At 45.6% G+C, this 16,231-nt stretch overlaps 1 protein-coding gene across 2 annotated transcripts in view; it reads right to left on the bottom strand.

The window, feature by feature from the left end:
- Positions 1–16,231, bottom strand: part of greb1 (growth regulating estrogen receptor binding 1) — a 205,571-nt gene that overhangs the window by 69,541 nt on the left and 119,799 nt on the right. For both annotated transcript variants that reach the window (XM_067984281.1, XM_067984280.1), the window contains 3 exons: positions 11,487–11,686; positions 8,167–8,262; positions 7,438–8,006 (listed from right to left, as the gene is read on the bottom strand). In XM_067984281.1, the coding sequence (XP_067840382.1) occupies positions 7,438–8,006; positions 8,167–8,262; positions 11,487–11,686 (865 nt within the window). The remainder of the gene's footprint in view (positions 1–7,437; positions 8,007–8,166; positions 8,263–11,486; positions 11,687–16,231) is intronic.

Genomic DNA, 16,231 nt, shown 5'->3' with positions numbered 1-16,231 from the left:
GTCTGGCCCATTCCCCACAACTTCGCCACCACAGTCACCCGAGCTATCTTCCACTTTGTTTGGAGGTCCAAGGTAAAACGCGTCCGCAGGGTCACCATCTACAAGACCCCAGACAAAGTGGGGGGAAGATCGTCCCCAATGCCGCTGTGATCCTCATGGCCACCTTTGTGTGTGGCTGCCTCAGGATGTGTGTAGAGACCCAGCACGCAAACACCAAGTGTCACTACGAGTTTCTACCTGTCCAACACACTGAGAAGGCTGGGTCTGGCCACGCTGGCCAAGCAGGATCAGGACATGTCCCATCCAGCTGGACCGTCCCCCACCCCCAACCTGTCCCAGGTGGAGAAGTTCCTGAGGAAGAAATTTACCACAAGGCCGTCAGACAGTGGTCGACACGGACGTTCTGAGAGTCCTGCAAGGAAAGGAGAAGGTGGACTCAATAAGGCTTTTTACCAACCAGATGGTCGATGCCATTCAGCAGAACATCTCATACCCAGAACTGACAAACAGGTACCAGGATGTAGCCTTTATGGTGGTGAGAAAGGCCCTCACAGTGCGGTCCTTCCAACACGTACGGTACCTCAGCGCCACCGCGAGTTGCCCTCGAGGCTATGGTGGGGAGAAGACCGTTGTCCACCTCCTGATGGGCTGCCCCTTTGCGCAGAGGGTATGGAGAGAGATGCGTTGGTATCTGTTCCGGTTCAGCCCCAGCAGTTCGGTAACATAGGACGCTGTGCTCTACGGGTTGTTCCCCGGGACGCACCGAGACAGATATCACCTGCGGCTGGGAGACCATCAATTCGGTGAAGGAGTCCCTTGGTCTGCCCGAAACCTGCTGGTCTTCCAGCTCCAGGAGCTGTCCACGACAGAGTGTTGCCGACTGGCACACTCCAAGGTCCAGGAGTACATGCTGCGGGACGTACTGAGGCGAGGTGCGACTTACGCAACAGCCCTATGGGGAAAGGCCACCACGTAAGTCCACGTCACCCTGTATTGTACGGCATGAATCATAAGAAATGTACTGAGCTTGAATTGTAATATTGAGATCTTTTTGTGAATGATCTGTATGGGATTGGTTTGAACTGTATTGGTTTGGCATTGTGATATTTACACTGAACTGTGTGTATCCTCAAATTCTATGAAATACAGTATATTTTGAAATAATAAAAAGGAATCATGAATTCCTCCAGCAGCCCGGCAGATCAGCGATTTAAATTTACTGCCACAGTCCCCTCACCCACCGTTGCGACGTCACTGGCTGTTGCTGGAGAAGCCTCCGGCTGGGTGATGCCACCCGAAGAGCCATGATCACGTGCAGCGTAGATGGGAGGGGGCTGGAAAGTCGGGAATGGGGGATTCTCGGCATTCGGGTGATCTCCGAAATAGGGAGGAGGGTCTCTCAGACAGGGGGGGCGTCTCTCAGATGGGGGGGGTATATCTCAGATAGGGGGGATGTCTCTCAGATCGGGAGGTGTCTCTCAGATAGGAGGGGTGTCTCTCAAATGGGAGGGGGGAATGTCTCTCAAGTAGGGGGAGTGGCTCTGAAATAGTGGGGGGTGAGGCTGAAAGGGGGGGGATGTCTCTGAAATGGGGGGGGGTGCCTCTAAAATAGGGGGGTGTCTCTGAAATAGGAGGGGGTGTCTCTGAAATAGGAGGGGGTGTCTCTGAAATAGGAGGGGGTGTCTCTGAAATGGGAGGGGGTGTCTCTGAAATGGGAGGGGGTGTCTCTGAAATGGGAGGGGGTGTCTCTGAAATGGGAGGGGGTGTCTCTGAAATGGGAGGGGGTGTCTCTGAAATGGGGGGGGGATGTCTGAAATAGCAGGATGTGTCTCTGTAATGGGGTGGGTGTCTCTAAGATGGGGAGAGGATGTCTGTGAAATAGGGGCGGGGGCCCTGAAATGGGGGGGGTGGTTTCTCAGTTTTCCCCCTTTGCCTGCTCGCGGGTGGCCTCCTGGTTCTTGGATCTTGTCGCAAAACCACCAGCAAAAATACTCAATTACAGGTGACCCGACCTTTATTCGGTAAATGCAATAATATCTAGAAGTCATGTGATCAAATGTCACATTTTTTATGCGATCAGGCATCACATGGTCAGAATGGCATGTGATCAAACCTCCAGAAATGCTTCCAACCAGAATGGCAAACCTAAACAGAAATGCTTTACTTTGGAGCCTGCAGTCTGGTGTTACAAAAGAGCTTTCAATGTGTTTTTTTTTGCCTTGCACCTGGATAGAGCTGGATTTTCCTCTAACAGCTTGTGGCCTTCCAAGATCATGGGGATATTTTTGCCCCCACCCACAGTGAGCAGTTCTGAGTTCCAGGTATGAGAATCTGAATGGACATTCCCTTCTTTGCAGTTTTAATGATGGAGGAGAAGTAGCAGAACATAAGAAATAGGAGCAGGAGTAGGCCATACCGCCCCTCGAGCCTGCTCTGCCATTCAATAAGATCATGGCTAATCTTCTACCTCAACTCCACTTTCCCACTCGATCCCCATACCCCTTGATTCCCTTAGTGTCCAAATATCCATCGATCTCAACCTTGAATATACTCAACGACTGAGCATCTCTGGTGTAGAGAATTCTAAAGATTACAGGATGGAGGAAAGGTGGGCAAGGCAGAATGAGGAGGTTGCGCCCCACCCCCCCAAAGATTTACAGGCCACACAGATCTTAAGAAGATTCCAGTGAGTAGTTCTGCATGAGAAAAGTATGCTTCGCCATTGGCAATACAGGAGCTGTACAAGATATGTGGCTAAGATTATCTGCCTGGACTACCCTGCCTGTGGCTCTGAAAGCGATGACCACACTCAGTTCTTATGCCAGAGGCTCATTTCAAGCAGACACAGGGGATCTGTGCAATGACATGGAGGGTGCCATCCAGGCATGAATTAGTCAGGTAACTGACATACGTCTCACTTGAGTTGGGGGAATTCATTTAGTTTTGCATGACAGCAAGGCAGCAGCATGACACAGCCATACAGTTTTATCACGTTGCTGGCTTCTTCAATGTGCAGAGTACAATAACTGGCAAGCATGTAGTATTGCAAGCAGCTACCAGTAACTCCCTCAACTTTCATAATAGGAAGGGGATACCACTCGTTAAATGTCCAGATTGTGTGTAACTAGATGCAAAGAATCCTTCACATGAATGTCAGATTTGCTGGAAGTTACCATGATGCCTTCATCCTCAGGAATTCTGCCCTCCCCGAACTCTTCTGGTAAGATAGCCAAATGAATGGATGGTTTGTGGGTGACAAGGTGTGCCCCTAGGTGCCATGGATAATGAGCCCAATAAAGAACACTAAAGAAAAGAGCCGAGGAGCACTACAACGAGTTCCATAACCGTGGAAGTCTACATAATAGGAATGAATCACTGAGCAGGATATCAGTGCACGCTTTCCAGTATAACTATATTCCACATAAGTACATAATAAGTGCATGTTCTCCTTAATTACAAGCAACTCAAACGTGAACCGTAACCATCTTACTCTTTTCTGAAACTGTGTTTGGCCTGGGTGCCTAAACGTGCCTCCCCGACCCACCCTATTGCACTGCTTCTCCTAGGTATGACGTGATGGCCAGTATTGTGAGAGGTGGTTGGCTGCTCCTCTGGTGCAAAAAGCTCATTGGATTGAGGTGGCCCTCCTCTCATGGCAGCTTGCTCCTGGTAGGGAACAACCACTGGCTGCATCTCCAGAGCTTGTACCTGGGCAGTCTGGTGTCACCTCCTACATGCTACACGTGTGGTGTTCTGAAGGAAAAGCTCAGGTGTGTATTGTTATTGAGAAATGGCAGCTTCGTGCAAGTCAAATTTAGCTGCTGTCATTATACTGAATCCTGGATCTGTGTATCCACTGATCAGTAACCTGACTGGTCTAATGGCAGCTATCAAATCCTGAAAGCCATGGGGACAGCAGCCTGCATCCTAGCCCCCAGTGACTGAAAGCCATTATGAAGGCTACAGTCTAATCTGTCCCCCACTGTTGCCAGGGCAGCAGTTTATGCTTCTGTGGTGCTGCAGTTATTGACTGGTCTCGGACCGCTTATGAGGTGGGAGCTTGTTGCAGATTCTAAAGAAGCTGCCAGACATTCCATTGATGCCTACTTTGATGATGATGCCGCAAATGAGGGCTGTAGACTCTACAGTCATAGCTATCACATGCCGCACATCCTTGGAGAATGACTTTACAGCTTGAATGTAGGTTTGATGTTCTTAAAACAGCCTTCTTTTCAGGCGAGTACCCATCAGTTCTGAGTCCCATGACTCCGAAACCATGGGCAACCTTCCCTTCTGCCTCCGCTGGCGAAGTGGCACATCATCACCGACTCCCCAGGCTTCCTCATGCTCTGTGAATCACCTAATGTCATATCCTCATGTAATCTATCTAATTGCCCCAGGTGAAAGTATCTGAGCAGGTGCATGTGAGCAAGAAAGCAAGAGGCACAAGGGAGTGACAGCGAGTGGATTGTGGCAGAGAAAGATGGGGCAGAAAGTTGCTAAGGGGACTGCTGAATGGTTTTTGCCTCAGCATCCTGTTCCTCATCATTATCAATGAAGAAAAATGCCCTCTTGCTCCTCCTCCTCATCCTTTGCACCCCTCACCCCCACCTCCCGCCCGTCCCGCCATCCTTCCTTTGCTGTTGTGGAACTGTGAGAAAGAAGGGCAATAACTAACAATTTGTGAGCATAATCTCCATTGGGATTAAGGAGACAGAGAAAAGTATGAAAGCATCTGGCTGTAGTCACAGGATGCCGTGGTAACTGTCTAGGCATGCGCTCGCTAATCTGCCACCTGCACTGACCCACTGATCTCGCTATCTCCCATGGCTAGAGTATAGTACCTCCCCAATAGCTCTGTGATCAGCCCTCTGTTGTCCAGAATGCTCCCTCCAGTCCCTTGCCTTTCACAGGCATCGTTCGCAAGTATCTACTCCAACAAGATTGAGGGAATTAAGTGAAGGCTAGCATTTGAGGGAAGTCTCCCAGATGACATCAGACAGCTGATATAATAAATCTCCTGGAATCACTGCTAAAGCGGAGGAAGGAGATTTTAAGCTTCCGCATGTTCGGGGAGATGACAACACATAATATTAGACCCCCCGAGTTAGTGACCTTCTTAACCACAGAGCAGTGTGAAGGGTTACTTGAGCAGCTATTAATTTGAGAGGGTGAACAGCGTATTGTTGCATAGGGTACCCAAGGGAGAAATGGCAGAGTGGCCAATGTGCTACCTTGCCTGTCCTCATCTGGTCCTTGAACTTTTTCCGGCACTGGTCTGTAGTTCTGGGGGTGAGAGGGATGTCATTCACTCCCACTGCCACTTCCCTCCACATGGCACACAAGACACTTTTTTGCAGCTTCCTCTCACTGACACCCAGCAATCTCTCTCTCTCTCTCCATTGCTGTACCTCATCCATGAGCATTTGTAAGTCATCCTCATTTAAATTTTGTGCCCTTCTTTCCTGTCTCCTTCCAATGCCGGGTGTCTCTGCCAGGTCTTCCATTTGAAGACATTTTTTGAAAGTGCCACAAAATCTTTCAAGCCACCTACTATTTGGCAAATAGCTCAGTCTGCCAAAATGTTCACTGCTTACTTACTGCATCCTCAGCTTGCTACTGCCATCTTCAGCCATTCTAGGGTCTTTAAAGACTTCCACCTGCAATTTCCATTCCAAACATCACAGTACTCTCGTGTTACACAGGAGTTAAGCTCAGCCAATGCCAAAGGATATGCTAAATGGGTTGATCCCTTGACTTACAGTGGGGTCACTGCAGGAGAGGATCAGTGGGCAGAAGGTTGCGACTGGGACATACCATTGGCATAAATGGCCCCGTGACCTGAAGGTGCTGGGGATCTGGTTCAGAGGCGCCGGGGTGTGCACCAAGAACTGGGAGGAGCGTATTGCTAAAGTGAAGCAGAAATTGGGACTGTGGGATCGACGAACCCTCTCAATTGTGGGTAAGAACCTGGTCATAAGTTGCGAGATGTTCTCAGCGTTGCTGTACGTGGCTCGCTCCTGCGCCACAACAGTCACCCGAGCCATTTTCCACTTTATCTGGAGATGTAAAATGGACCATGTCCGCAGGGACATGATGTCTCCAGAGAAAGGGGGCAAATTCGTACCCAACATCGCCCTCATCCTGATGGCCACCTTTGTGTGTGGCTGCATCAAGCTGTGCATAGATGCTCGATATGCAAACACCAAGTGTCACTACATGCTGAGGTTCTATCTGTCCCCTGTGTTGTGAAGGATGGGCCTGGCCATGATGCCACGGAACGCTCCATCCAGTTGGACCGTTCCGCTCCACCTGTCCGTCGTAGAAAAACGTGTGCAGCGAAACACCTTGGAACCATAAGTCGATTAGGAAGTGGTCCGCACGTAAGGTCCTCGAGACCCTGTGGGAAAAGGAGATGGCGGATCCTGTCGGATGGTTCCCCGAGCAGACAGTCAAATTCATTTGACAGAACGCCTCATCGCCAGAACTTTCAAACAAGCACCAGACATAGCTTGGCTGGCGGTGAGGTGGATCTTTCCCATCAGATCCTACATGCACACCTGGCGTCTCAGTGCCACTGCGCGTTGTCCCCGAGAAGACTGCGGTGGGGATGAGGCCGGCACCCATCTCCTTCTGGAATGTGCCTTTGCAAAGAAGGTCTGGAGAGAAATGCAGTGGTATCTGTCCAAGTTCGTCCTGAGCAGTTCCGTAACACAGGACTCTGTGCTCTACGGACAGTTCCCAGGGACGCACACCAAGACAGACATCAACTGCTGCTGGAAGACCATCAACTCGGTGAAAAACGCCCTTTGGTCTGCTCGAATCTTGCTGGGCTTCCAGTGCAAGGAGCTGTCCTTGGCTGAGTGTTGCAGATTGGCACATTCCAAGGTCCAGGACTACGTGCTGAGGGACGCACTGAAGCTGGGTGCGGTCGCCATAAAGTTTCTATGGGGAAAGGCCACAGTTTAGGGTCCTCCCGCAATTATATACTGAGGGGCTGAAATCAGAGAAAAACTCCCTCAGGCTGAATGCGTAATGACAAATGTATGTAACGCAATGTACTGTATCCGTAATCTGTAATACAATGAGGCACCCATGGGTGTCATGAACTGTTGTACCATATATAGTGTGAAGCTGTATTGTTTGTATCGGGACTTTTGAATTGCACTGTATGTGATGTTACAAATTGTATGACCTGTATTGTATTGTTTGAAGTGTGATTTGAATTGTATTGTAAGTAGCTCTACAAATTTTATGAATAAAGTATATTTTTGAAACAAAAAAAAATAAATGGCCCTGTGGACCTTCAAGGCCAAAACTGAAAAGGGGCATGTACAATCTTCTAAATTCAGGTATATTATGAATGGATTTTCTTTTTTATTTCCTCCCCAATGTTTTAAAACTACAACCATAAAACATTTTATGATATATCCTTACCTGCGGCGGACCACTCAGTAGAAGTCTGCGTGGATGAAACATCTCAGTTCTACTCTGTGTCTTGTTAAAATCCGTATGGTTTTGTTTAGCCACTGTCCACTGGCGATAGTACAGGGATTGCTCTGTGGAAGTCATCATTTTGGCCAATGAAGGATGAAAGGAGGTTATCCAGTGAACTGAATGGTGTGGAAGAAAGGATGATAATTTGGCCACTCCAGTATTGTCCACCTTAGTAACAATCTCGTAGACCAATTTCGGGAGAAACATAGTTGGTGGTTGACTTGCTGCCTTTGTCCTTGGGCACTGGGATGACGTCTGTCCCAAAATGGGAGTCTGAGTAGAAGATGAACCTGAAGAATAGGTTTTTGAGGTTCTCCTTGAGCCTTTTTTGCTGTTGTTGATTTGATCTAAGTCTATTCTATGCTTTTCTGAATATTGACTCTCATGGATAGTTTTCTGTTTTGTGTTGTCTGCTCTTAGCTTAGACTTCTCTCTGGCCACACTACTGTCCTCAAAATTAACAGATTCAGCATTCAGTGGATGTCTTGCAGAATCTTCTGCTCCAGAAGCTGGGAAAGGATCATTGTCACAGATTAAGCCTAATTTTGCCATACAAAAATAAAGATATTAAGTTGTGTCAGATGAAAAATTACAGCAAGTTTGAGTAATTCTTCTTCTGGCCTACTATGTTTGCAAAACAATGTCGAAACTTAAGAGTATTTTTCTTACTTGAAACTTTTGATGATCGAGATGAAACTGAATGATTAGAATACGAACGCTGTCTCTTAATACTACTTTTCTTTCCTGAGTCTGCAACTGTTGTCACTAAAAGAAGAGCAACAAATAAGAAGTCACAGCGTAATGTAAGTAGCTGGAAGACATTTATGATGCATTTAAAATACAATGGCGATGGTTAGTTTTGCCTGCATTTAAAATAATGGTTCAGAAGTTGCTGAAAAACTAACAGCGTGTGAACAACGGACGCCGTTATTAATGTGCAAAATCAGCCAACAACTTGTGGTGAGGAAGAGATACCCCGTGAATTGCGAATCGCCACAAACCCGAAGCGAGCTTCACAAAAATAGCATCTCGCCCTTAACCTTCCCTTGATTTTCATGAAGTTGCTGCATTTGCACATTAATTGCCCATTAAACTTGCCACATAAAGTCTTTTAACAACGTGATAATTGTTAATGACTGCCAATCAACCTCTCTTGCCAGAAAATGAACAATTAAAAGTATGGAGTCTCATCCCTTCAGGTTGTGAATTATTGTTGGAGATTTAAAAAGTGTCAATTTTTTTTTTAAATCTTATTTTTCCTTTCTGTCTCTTTTTTCTCTCTCTCTTAATCCAATCTTTTATTCCCTCCCTTTATTTCTTTCAGTACCTGATTTGACATTGAATTCACCCACTCTAATTCACCCTCCTTCTCAGTACTCACTCTGTTTATTTTTCAATCCTTAAATCTCTTTGCCGATGACACAAAGATTGGTGGCATTGTAAGCAGTGTAGATGAAAACATAAAATTACAAAGTGATATTGATAGATTAGGTGAATGGGCCAAACTGTGGCAAATGGAATTCAATGTAGACAAATGTGAGGTCATCCACTTTGGATCAAAAAAGGATAGAACAGGGTACTTTCTAAATAGAAAAAGTTAAAAACAGTGGATGTCCAAAGGGTCTTAGAGGTTCAGGTACATGGATCATTGAAGTGTCATGAACAGGTGCAGAAAATAATCAAGAAGGCTAATGGAATGCTGGCCTTTATATCTAGAGGACTCGAGCACAAGGGGGCAGAAGTTATGCTGCAGCTATACAAAACCCTGGTTAGACCGCACCTGGAGTACTGTGAGCAGTTCTGGGCACCGCACCTTTGGAACGACATATTGGCCTTGGAGGGAGTGCAGCCTAGGTTTACTAGAATGATACCCGGACTTCAAGGGTTAAGTTACGAGGAGAGATTACTCTCCTTGTAACTTAACCCTTGAAGTCCGGGTTGTATTCTCTGGAGTTTCGAAGGTTAAGGAGTGATCTGATCGAAGTTTATAAGATATTAAGGGGAACAGATAGGGTGGATAGAGAGAAACTATTTCCGCTGGTTGGGGATTTTAGGAGTAGGGGGCACAGTCTAAAAATTAGAGCCAGACCTTTCAGGAGCGAGATTAGAAAACATTTCTACACACAAAGGGTGGTAGAAGTTTGGAACTCTCTTCCACAAACGGCAATTGATACTAGCTCAATTGCTAAATTTAAATCTGAGATAGATAGCTTTTTGGGATATGGGCCAAAGGCAGGTATATGGAGTTAGATCACAGATCAGCCATGATCTTATCAAATGGCGGAGCAGGCACGAGGGGCTGAATGGCCTACTCCTGTTCCTATGTTCTTTGGTTAAGGAGATACAGTTTTCCCTGTTGTTCACCAAGGTCCAAGGTCACCTGTTGCTCCCCGTTATCAGCTCGTACTTCCAGCAACTTTGTGGGCAAGAGATTTGTGAGCTAAAGGGTGCAGGAACAAGTCTAACTAACAGGGCAAGCTGTGAGATGCCCCGCTCCAGCAAATGCTGGGCCTTTTTATTTTACTTTCCTCTCCTTGGTCTTTCCATGCCATCCAGCAAGTCTAGTCAAGAAAGGGAGCAAGTGACTCGTTCCCAAGCATCTCCCAAATCTTTAGTGAACTGCTGGGAGATGCAAAATCACCCTTTTGTCTTTATCCCACCATATGGTGAAACCCCTTCGTTCCAGTGAATCCATTCCATGCTGCTTATATCATTGGCTAGGCTGCAATTAAAATGTTATGTTCAGTTTTGGGCACCCTATTTTAGGAAGCATATTAAGGCCATGGAGATGGTGCAGAAGAAATTCACGATGATGCCAGAGATGAGAGACTTTAGTTATAAAAGATTAGAGAAACTGAGGCTTCTTTTGTTAGAGTAGAGCAGGTTAACAATTCTGATGGAAGTATACAAAAGGAAAAACTATTTCTACTGGTCACTGAGTTGATGGCTGGAAGGCATAAATTTAAGATCAAATGAACAAATGGAGAGATATGAGGGAATTTTCATTTTTACACAGAGAGCTGTTAGGATATGTAGTGCCCGACCAGAAACATTGTTGGAAGCAGAATCCATAATGGCTTTAAAAAAGGAAGTGGATAAATATATGGAAAAAAAAATTAAAAGGGTACAGGAAAAGTGCAAGGGAATGGAACTAACAGGCTAGCTCTTTCAGAGAGCCAGCACAGGCGCAATGGGACGAACGTTCTCCTGCATGCTGTTAAATTCAATGTGCCATCTCACCAGTTCCTGACTGCTGAATTTGCCACATCAGTCATCCTATGAGTTCAGATTGCTAACTTTGTGCCATTAGTACTGAGCCACGCAGACCAGAGTATTTGGCCATTCTGTGTTCTGGACCTTTAGGACCTGGGGTGAGCAGGACCAAATTTCACATTCAAACAGGCAGAAAAGACTTTCATAAAATCGATCTTGCTGGATTTGAACCCCAAGATGAAAGTCCAGTATGCCACCCAGTACCCCCAACCTTTTTGTTCCATTAGGTGTTTTTTCCCCACAGCTCTCATAAAGGCAGCAGCTCATCCAACAATACAGTTCTACAGGATCTTGGCAGTCCCCTGCTACCTTGTTCAGGAAGCAATCTTCGTGTTTGAGCCTGGCCAGTGGGTGCAGACAGACTTTTAAACTATGGTGCATCACAGGCAAGCCTGCACAGCCAATGTCCTGACGTGTGAACATTTCAGCAGATGTCACTAGTCATCAGGGGCAGAAAGCCTGGCTAATTTTCTTCTTTCCCAATCCAGAGACACTGAGGACATTTATGGTGTCCCCCACGTCCTCCCCCCCCACAACACTGCCCTGCTTATAACAGTTAACTCAGCATATACCGAGGATCAAAGCTGGGATTTTCCTGCTTCATGTGGCTCAGTTCTACGGCGTTAAACCACTAATCACCAGGACCACCTTACTCTAATCAGTCTTTTTTCCCCACTGGTTTCAGAAATCAACTTATTTGTTTGAAAACAGCATACCTTCAATTGCGACATTGTCCTCATCATCATCAGTGCTACCTGGCTTATCCAGGTCACTCTCAGAGAAATCATTCACTATTACTGTCTGTCCAGGGGCATCAAGAACTAAATAACAAGCTGCTAGACCCAGTTCTTGCTCCAAAGCCGTTCGCAAAAAACAAGTTGAGTTTATTAAACGTAAATCATAGTACTTTGCAGACCTGGGAAGGAAAGCAAGCAGAAAACTAGTTAAAGTAATGCCAGGCAAACTTTCAGACTATCTCATTTAATTCAACAGCAAACAGAATCTACAGCTCACTTTCTATGTACTAATCCATGTTACGCGTATAGAAGTTGTATTTCCTGTAGGGATTCAAGTTTCATCTTGAGCACTGTCATGTGAAAAGGACAGCAGGAACCAAATTATTTTCACATGTGCCACTGTGAGAGATGACATAGATATCCCTGGCAGAAGAGCTTCCACATGCATCCATAGATGATAAATAATGTCAACTCTAAATGCTTGAATTGTTCAATGGGTGAGGGGATTGCCCTCTCTTAGCTGTCCACATCCAGTAAAAACACATAAAAATTAGCGCAATTTTTGAAATTTGAATGGATCCACAAGTGGGAAAGATAGCACACATATATCAGCAGTGTTAATACCTTGAAGTTCTGTATTCCTAGCAGGGAATGTATTGCAGGAAATTGTGAACACAATGAATGCCCAGAAATTTCCCACGGGCTTCCTGTGAAGTCGGTTCCCCATGAACATGAAATCTGTATCGCCCATCTATCCTTTTTATTTCTTTATTCTCAGGATGCAAATGACACTGAATATATTGCCCATTCCTAAGTGCCTTCTGAAGTTGTTCAGTGCAGTTTACTCCTCAGTCATGTGGAGGCCAGAGGCAGATAGGTTCCCTTGCCTGAACCAGTTGGATATTTACAGCAAAACAGCAGCTTTCCAGAACATTTTTTTTTCTGCTGCTGCCCACAAATTGTCAGATTTGAACTCACAAGCTTGGTGACTCATTTAGTACCACAGCTACTACACTAATGTATCGTATCATCTATCTTGCATGAACTTCAATTTAGACCAGAATAGTTTGCTGTTTGAGGAAAGATTATGTATTCATATATTTCTAAAAATATTCTAACCGATAACTTGAAACTTCATACAGTTGCAAAAGGCATTGGAACACCACAGAAAGGAGTAGGATCGATGGATGATCTCCCAATTCAGTTTTCAGTTTTCAATCTCAGACACACTGCTTTGGGGATGTACCAATTGGGAGACACTTTCCAGTGGGAGCGGAGGGAAAAAAAAGAGTTGAAGTCATCCCTAAGCCGCTGTCATATTCCTCATAGCAGCTGGCTCATGGTGACATTTCTCAATAGGGACAAAGTAACCCACCTGCCCTAGGTGGCCAGTATACCAGGCAAACTCGGGAGAAAACAGTGATTTCATACCTTCTAAAACTATAGCAGATGGATTTTTTTTGATGAAAACACTTTGTTGAGAGTGGGGGGAAAGATGTGTAAGATATAGAAAAAGAAGCTACAAGCTGAAATCACAATAAAATCAGCACAATGATGAGAGACATAACCAAATAAAATGAAGGAGAAAATGTGTGAACTGGACTACCACAAGATAATTACTAATAAGGAAGGCCACTTGATCCATCTTAATTCATCCACTCGAGGTGTGGTCTGACCAGAGCACTATGCAGTTTGATAATGGCTTCCCGAGGGCCACACAAACAATGGAAAACAAAAGTAAACAATTAAAGGGGCAGTCCCTTCATGAAAAAAGTGCTTGGGAAACCTTTTCTTGTTTAGGGAGGCAGAAGAGCCAGACACCAGTTTAATTTTAATTGCACCACTCGTAAGAGAAGTCTTAGTGCACTTGAGTATCTTACACATAAACTCAGCCCCAAAATTCCGTGAGGATGACATCCCAGCATAATTACCCTCAGGAAGCTCCTGCAGAGTACGTGGGGTTGGGGGAAGATTCCCTCATTAAAATATCACTGACGGGTGCCCATGCCATCAAGGGCACATTTCGGATGCTTGCCAGTCAGGGGAGGCTGCCCACTCCACAAACATACCCTCTATACCCAACAGCCTCCTTTATAAGGAAATCAAAAAATACTTGAAAATCTTTTACAATCTTCAGTGGTTGAGCCCATGACCCAGCCTGGGCTCCCAAGCGGGTTTCACTTCTCTTGGCCTGCAGGCCGGTATGCCTGCTTTGACTAAGCACACTGGCCTGTGGGCAGCTTCCCAGGTTGGGGAGTTCCCTCTGTCCAATCACAGCCACTCTGCTGCAGGTGACCTTGTTTGGGACTGGCAAAGGCTCCACCCCAAACAAGGCCTGGCAGAAAATAGCAGGTAAGGCCAGGACCCAGTGTATCCAGGTCTCAGCCTAATTCACAGCCCTTCAACAACAATCCCAGAGGTGTGCCAGAAAGGCCATGGCCCTTATGTTCTTCTTTACAAACAAAAAAAATTTACCAAACATTTTTGTTTAAAGACAGTGACTCTTTAAAGAAAAACTGACACTTGGCAAAAAGCGACCCAACCAGAGATCCTTAAAGGGACCACTGCATGCCATTCAAAAATGGTAAGAAAAAGGTTTTAAATGATTTTTGAGGGGTCAATAGGAGCATTAATCTTACCCCCTCCACCCGATGCGGCCCCTTGTGGCCCCCCACCTTTAACCTACCTGGACTGGCTGAGCTCATTCCTTTCCAGAGGTGACACAGAAGGATAGATTTTCCAATTGACTTAGCCCGATTTAGTGTTCAGAGATACGTTACGCAAGATCTCCACCCACTTTGCACATCACTTGCATTTCCGGGGACAGGGAGAACACGGCTAGGAATATTAAAATAAGGGGGGAATGTCCTGTGTGTGAGTTCCTGATATTCATGTGTGCAGAGTACTCAGTCATATTTACACTCATGAATAATGGGTGTTCAGGGTTACCCGGGAATGGGCTGAATACATAACTTCTTCTAAAGGGAATGGTAAGGAAATTTATTCAACAGTTTTAAGGCCATTTCTAAGCTGTTTATGGGTTTTTTTTCTGATGCCACTTAGGTTTTGAAGAATTTTTGTGGAAATTGGATGTACTGCTCCATTACTGACACCAATCATGATGGGCTCCCCCCACCTCAGCAGTTTGGAGGAAGCAGGGGTAACTAATTGAGGAGTGCCAGTTGTTAACATGAAGCATAGGGCTGGGACAACTAGTGTCAGGCCTCAAATCTATCTCCATCTCCATCCTTCCAGGCATGCTACAATGATGACCTATGGGGATGGTGCCACGTAATGACAAGCAGGTTGCGCTCCTTGCAACCGTCTTGTGCCACATGACCTTCGGTTTAGCGGCCAAACAAGGGTCGGTTGCAGGGCTGCCTGCAGACTCATGCCTACACATTGCCTTTCTCTTCCTTTCATTTTTCCTGTCACTACTTTGCCCCGTTCTCTTTCAGCTTTGGGAAAAGCTACCAATAGGTCTCGATGCTTTTTGAACCCTTCCTAAGGCTGCAAGGATCTTTGTTCCTGTATTCTGCCACTTCCCTTTAAATGTCCACATCCATTTAAATTTCACCTACACTGCAATTTGTTTTCCTCCACCAGCAGCAAGCTTTGTTTTGTATTCATTCTTGGGATGTAGGCTTCACTGGCAAGGCTGGCATGTATTGCCCATTGCTCTAAGAAGGTGGTAGTGGTTTGATACAAATGAATGGTTTGCTAGGCCACTTCAGAGGGCAGTTAAGAGTCAACCTCGTTGGTGTGGGACGGAAGTTATTTACAGGCCAGGTAAAGACATTAATGAACCAGCTGGGTTTTTAACGACAATCTGATAGCTTCATAGTCATTTTCTTTAAAACTGAATTCAAATTCTCAAACTGCCAAAATGGGATTTGAACTCACATTTTCTGGATTACTAGTCCAGTAATAGAACCATTACACTACACATTAACTTTCCCTTCTTGTTGATGTCCAAATCTGCACCTACAGCTATGCAAAATTATTATAATCAGTTGACCATGGAAAATTGTCAGCAAACAAAACACTATTTTGAGTGAGCGTTCCACTGGTTTCGAACCATTCATGAGCAAACAGCACCAGTATCCAAAGATCTATGCAGGAGTACCCGGCGGGATAAATTTTAATCTCTACTGCTCCAGACATGCACCAGGAGCCCAATCAGGAAAATTTGGCGGGGGGGAACCAAATTCTTGATATGCACACCCAGTACACATAGCTCTGCATGAAAGACAAAAATTTATTCTCCTATCTGTAAACCTTTCATAGTCTTTCTTCAGTGCTTTTCAATCTCCACTGATTGGTATTTCAAAATTGCATCGGGGTCCTACTGATATCATAGGACCCCAAATTGCTTGGGTTATTGAGACTCTTGCCTGTTTCCAGTGGCCCTATCAAAATGGGAGCGACCCAGATGTTGGCAGGGATGAGACAGTAAGTGCTGTGCTAACATTTTCATCGTGCTACCTCCCCATTTCCATCAGGGCGGGGTGGGGTGGGCAGGAATGAAAATTAGCCCTTTAGGAAGATAAATCATTTAGTGGCAGATTCCAGTAAGGTGCAAAAAGAGTTGATGTTATAGGACTTCTGCAATACATTTTTAAAATAAATATGCCAAATGAATCCAAACATGACATAGTTTTCTGGTCGCCTACATGCACACAGGTGAGTCCCTGGGAAACTCAGAAGTCGGCGGGTTAGAGCCG

The sequence above is a fragment of the Heptranchias perlo genome, chromosome 5 (assembly GCF_035084215.1).
Source record: "Heptranchias perlo isolate sHepPer1 chromosome 5, sHepPer1.hap1, whole genome shotgun sequence".
Classification (NCBI taxonomy): Eukaryota; Metazoa; Chordata; class Chondrichthyes; order Hexanchiformes; family Hexanchidae; genus Heptranchias; species Heptranchias perlo.
Note: the sequence above shows the minus strand (reverse complement) of the source record. Positions and strands in the feature narration are given on the sequence as shown.